The sequence below is a fragment of the Eriocheir sinensis genome, chromosome 1, assembly GCF_024679095.1.
Source record: "Eriocheir sinensis breed Jianghai 21 chromosome 1, ASM2467909v1, whole genome shotgun sequence".
Classification (NCBI taxonomy): domain Eukaryota; kingdom Metazoa; phylum Arthropoda; class Malacostraca; order Decapoda; family Varunidae; genus Eriocheir; species Eriocheir sinensis.
Window position 1 is genome coordinate 4189910 of NC_066509.1, and position 5207 is coordinate 4195116.

The 5207-nt window shown below is 47.3% G+C and overlaps 1 protein-coding gene across 2 annotated transcripts in view; it reads left to right on the forward strand.

The window, feature by feature from the left end:
• Nucleotides 1–5207, forward strand: part of LOC126983558 (ras-like GTP-binding protein RhoL) — a 74969-nt gene that overhangs the window by 64004 nt on the left and 5758 nt on the right. For both annotated transcript variants that reach the window (XM_050836382.1, XM_050836450.1), the window contains one exon: nucleotides 1506–1623. In XM_050836382.1, coding sequence (XP_050692339.1) covers nucleotides 1506–1623 — 118 coding nt within the window. The remainder of the gene's footprint in view (nucleotides 1–1505; nucleotides 1624–5207) is intronic.

Genomic DNA, 5207 nt, shown 5'->3' on the forward strand with positions numbered 1-5207 from the left:
TTTTACTTTTGCACTGATTACGTGAACGAGGGAAAGGGGGGAGGGGGGAGGGGGCATTGTCTCTGTATACAAGTTCAGGACTGGTTAGGTTAGGTTAATTTTCTATATATAACGGTATGTCATGCTGGGGTAGATTCCTCTTTACACGAAGTTATGGTATGTTCGGTTACGCTTCTATATAATAGGTTACATTAGGTTTCTTGGTAGATTAGGTCAATTGTCACATTCAAAAATAGATTAGATAAATTCATGGACAGCGATATTAGGTGGGGTTAGATTCACGGGAGCTTAGGTTCAAAGGAGCTGCCTCGTACAGACCTACCGGCCTCTTGCAGACTCCTACGTTCTTATGTTCTTATGTTATAGAGTGGCAGGTTATTAGAACGCAGGAGGAATAGACAGAAAACAGAGAGGGTAGGCATTAGTGTTTACAGTGAACTAACAAAAATATCAAGCAACAAATATCACAAATCAGCAAGTTACAATAAACCAGTGTAATGAACAAGTGACAAATCTTCCCTATTCTGAAGACCCGGGTTCGATTCCAGGCACTCAGTCATGTATACATTTCGAGAGAGTACAAAACAGCGCACAGTGGAGGAGATTTGCACACAACAGCGACCCCATTGAACTTGAGATAATACCAGCGAGAAGAAAAATGAACGAGAAACATTACATAGACAGAATAGAAGGTAAACAACTGGAGGTGAGTGGTGAGTTGACAGGTGTTAGACAGGTGGTGGGAGGTGAGGCAAGAAGTGACAGGTAAGGAGTGACAGGTAGAGATTGACAGGTGAATGCAGGTGCCCGTTTGAGAGGCAAGAGATGGGGGACTGAGGAGGGAAGGGGGTAGGGCACACAACTATTGATTCCCGATGGAAATAACAAAAACAGGCAAAAATGCACGACGCCCGAGAGAGGTGGGAGGGGGGAGGAGGGCGATGGAGGAAGATGTGCAAAAGGGAGGAAAGGAAGAAAGGAAAGGAGGGAGGGAGAGAAAGTATAGATGCAGTGACAAGGGAGAGATGTGTGGTGATAATGATGATGATGATTATGATGAACAGAGAGAGAGAGAGAGAGAGAGAGAGTTGTATTCATGGTTTTGAAATGTTAGCCTGCTTTTGACATTAGTGAATTAGTTAAAAGATAAAAAATAGCAACAATGAAAATAATACCTTCCCAATCCCCTGATCTCCCTCTCTGTTCCCCTTTCCTCTCCCTCTCTTCCCCTCTTCCTCCTCTTTCCCCACCATCTACCTCCCTGACCACCTCCCCTTCAACACCATGCCCCTCTTCAACTTTCACACTCTCATCTAACCTCTCCTCTCATTCCCTTCTTCTTCCTCCCCTTCCCCCTCCTAACCCCTCCTCCTCATCCCTCTCCCCGTCTCATAAATTCCTCTCTCGCTCCGTCTTTTCCTCCTCTTCTAATCTCTAATCTAATCCCCCCTCTCTTCCCCCTCTCCTAACCTCTCCTCTCATTCCCGTCTCCTCTTCCTCCTCAGACTCACGTGTTCATCGTCTGCTTCGCCCTCGACAACCGCGCCAGCTTCGAGAACGTCTCCTCCAAGTGGCTTCCGGAGCTCCACCAACACTGCCCCAAGGCTCCCATCGTGCTCGTTGGTAAGATATGCCCCGGCCCGCCAAGCTCCTCTCTATTCTGCCCATCCTACCCCTTCCTTGTATAGTCGCTGTCCCGTCCCCAACATTGCCCTGAATCGTTCCCTTCAGCAACATCCCATCACTGACACCACCCCGCCCCGTTCTGTTCTGCCCCTTCATTTCCCAATATGTTACTGCCCCTTCCTGACCCCCAACACTGCCCCGAATTGATCCTTCCTTTCAGCCTCGTCCAATTACTAACCCCTTCCTTCTCTGCCCCGATTGACCCCACCCCGCCCCGCCCCGTTCTGTTCTGCCCCACCTCCCCCTTCCCCCGTCTTGTTACTGCCCCCTCCTGAGCCCCAACACATCCCCTTCCCATCACTGACCCGATTCGCCCCGTTCCTATCTCACAACGTACTCCATGCCCCGGTTTGACCCCACCCCCGTCTTGTATACTGTCCCTTCCCCTCTCTGCTCCCGCCCCGTCTGTCCCCCCGTCTACCTCGCCCCGTCTTCCTCTTTGTCCCGTCGTAACCTATCAATCCCCAGACTCCTCACCACGCCCCACTTCCCTACCCTTGTACCCTGCCCGCTCCTACTTCATACCCTTCTCGCTAACCTGTCTTATGCATTATTGAACCTACTCTATCTCACCCTTGTCCTGCCTCACCCCCCGCATGGTTCTTCCTCTTCTTCTTCTTCTTCACTCTATCAATACCCAGAGCCTCAGACAGCATAACACCCTTGCACCCTTCTCACCTCTCCTCCCTGGCTCGTCGTATGCATTATTGAAGCTCCTCCAGTCCATCTCACCCATTCGTGGTGTCTTGATACACTCTTCCCAGCCTGTCTCTGTCTTAACCTTTGGAAATACTTGATGTAGGAAGGAGTCAGAACCATCTAATAATATACAGCCCTTCATCTTTACCTCTATTCTTGTCCTGGTCCGAGCTGCCCACGCGACGCTTCCCCCTTCCCCAAAGAAGTCCCATCCTAATCCCCATCCCATTATCCCCTCCCGCCTCCCTCCCACACACTTCCCTTCCCTCCCTTCTCTTCGCTTTGCTGGTCTGTTATTACATCATCAACCCCTCACCCCCACCCCCCCATCCTTCACCTCAGTCCTCTTCCTCCTCCTCCTAGTCTCCTTCTTCCCGTCTCGCCCACTCGTCTTAGGTTAAAATGGATAGTATGTCGTTTCTGTGTGTACTGTTTCTTTTTTTTTTTTCTTTTTTTTTTTTTTGTTGTTGTTCTACTTCCTTCATCTCCGGAGCGGTACTAAATGGTTTAACTCAGTCTCCCTTCACGAGCTCGTCTCCACCACCTCTTCCTCTCTTCTTCTAACTACACACTACCTCTAACTTCAACTCCGTCAACTCTTCTTCAACTTCTTTCGTATCAAAACCTCTCTGGAGCTACACTGGATCGTCTACCTCAATCTCTCCCCCATCTGCCTCGTCTCCACTACCTCTTCCTCTTTTCTTCTAACTAAACACAACCTCTAACTTCACCTCCATCAACTCTTCTTCAACTTCTTTCGTGTCAAAACCTCTCTGGAGCTACACTGGATCGTCTACCTCAGTCTCTCCCTCATCTACCTCGTCTCTACTAACTCTTCCTCTTTTCCTCTAACTCACACCACCACTAACTTCAACTCCATCAACTCTTCTTCACCTTCTTTCGTATCACAACCTCTCTGGAGCTACACTGGATCGTCTACCTCAATCTCTCCCTCATCTACCTCGTCTCTCCACTACCTCTTCCTCTTTTCCTCTAACTCACACCACCACTAACTTCAACTCCATCAACTCTTCTTCAACTTCCTTAGTATCAAAACCTCTCTGGAGCTACACTGCATCGTCTACCTCAATCTCTCCCTCATCTACCTCGTCTCTACTACCTCTTCCTTTTCCTCTTTTCACTCCACCACTAAATTCACCTCCATTACCTCACCTTTACCTCCCATCCCCTTCCATAAACGAGACACATTCATCTATCTCCATCCTCCACCACCACCACCACCACCTCTTCCTCACAACACCACCAATCTCACTTCCATTACCTCCTCCTCTCCCGTAACAAGGCACCTCCATCTTCCATCTCCCTCCACCACCACCACTATACCACCTCACCTCACTCCACCATGCACCTCTTCCCCTCTCTCTACCTCCTCCTCCTCATCTCTCTTCTACTGCTACTTCCTCATCTCCCTCTTCCACATCCTCTTCTCTCTCCCAGTAGCATCACTCCACATTTTATCTTCTCTCTCATCCACTTCCATAATCCTCACTTCTCTCTACCTCCTCCCCATCTCTCTTCCACCACTGCTTCCTCGTCTCCCGCAACCTCCACCTGCATCTTCTTATCTCCTCAGCATGACACTTCTTCACTCTTCATCCTCATACAATGCAGGGAGTCACGCTACTGATTCACACTTGTAACGTGAGATTTACCGAAAGCCCGAACTGACTGTCACCCACTCGACACATTGTTCGCTCATACTCTCTCTCTCTCTCTCTCTCTCTCTCTCTCTCTCTCTCTCTCTCTCTCTTCTTTTGTGTATATAATTAGGCTAATTTAAAGGCACGCGCACACCTAGGCAAGTTTAAATACTGTCTGGCGTCATTATGTAAATTCCAGGGCCAGTTTTAGGCAACACAAGCAATACAAACACCTGGAACTCTAAATATTTATCACTGAAAAAGTTAAGTGACTGGCATTTGATATTATACTCTGCATGTAAACTTTAGCCAGCAGCATTTAGCAACACTTGTTTATATTTCACGTGGAGTAGCATACCTTCCCTAAATACCTACACAAAGGGGTACATAAGAGTGGACCCGAAACCCAACCATATATCGGTACTGTTTGACTTCTTATCTCTTCTTTTAATCAAGCTCAGGGTAAATATTATTGGATTAAGCATTATAACCACGATAAAATAAGTGTGATACCAGGATGTTATCGACTCTAAGCTCACATTATTATCACGGAGACGCTGGAAGGAAGGAATTAGTCGAGGAGAAAGTCTGAGAAACGACGTTATCTATCCGGTGTGTTTGTAAACTTTGGTTGAGCCACGACGTTAGTTTTCCTTGAGACACTTTCCCAGACATCACGGCGCCTTGGACTTGTTGTTTACTTCTACTGTTCCAATTTGTGCGACGTCACGATGTTGCTTTATGGTATTTTGACGCTGCACTACGTTAAAATCTTCCTTGAGACACTTTCCCAGACTTGGACTTTTTTTAACTATTACTGTTTTTATCTATACAACGTTATGAAGTAGCGATGGTACTGTCTCGCTCCTACAAACCTTTATTACTACCCTGCAAGCCCTTATTACTACCCTGCAAGTCCTTATTACTACCCTGCAAGTCCTTATTACTACCCTGCAAGCCCATATTACAACCCTACACAACCCTCACTACTACAGAGCCCTTATTGCTACCCTTAACAACCCATATTACTTTATCACTGCCCCACACAACCTTTATTACCACCCTACATAGTCCTTATCACTCCTAGAAAACCCTTATGATTACAACCTTAATGACTAACCTTACGACACCCCTTATGACCATCTTTCCCCTACGTAACAG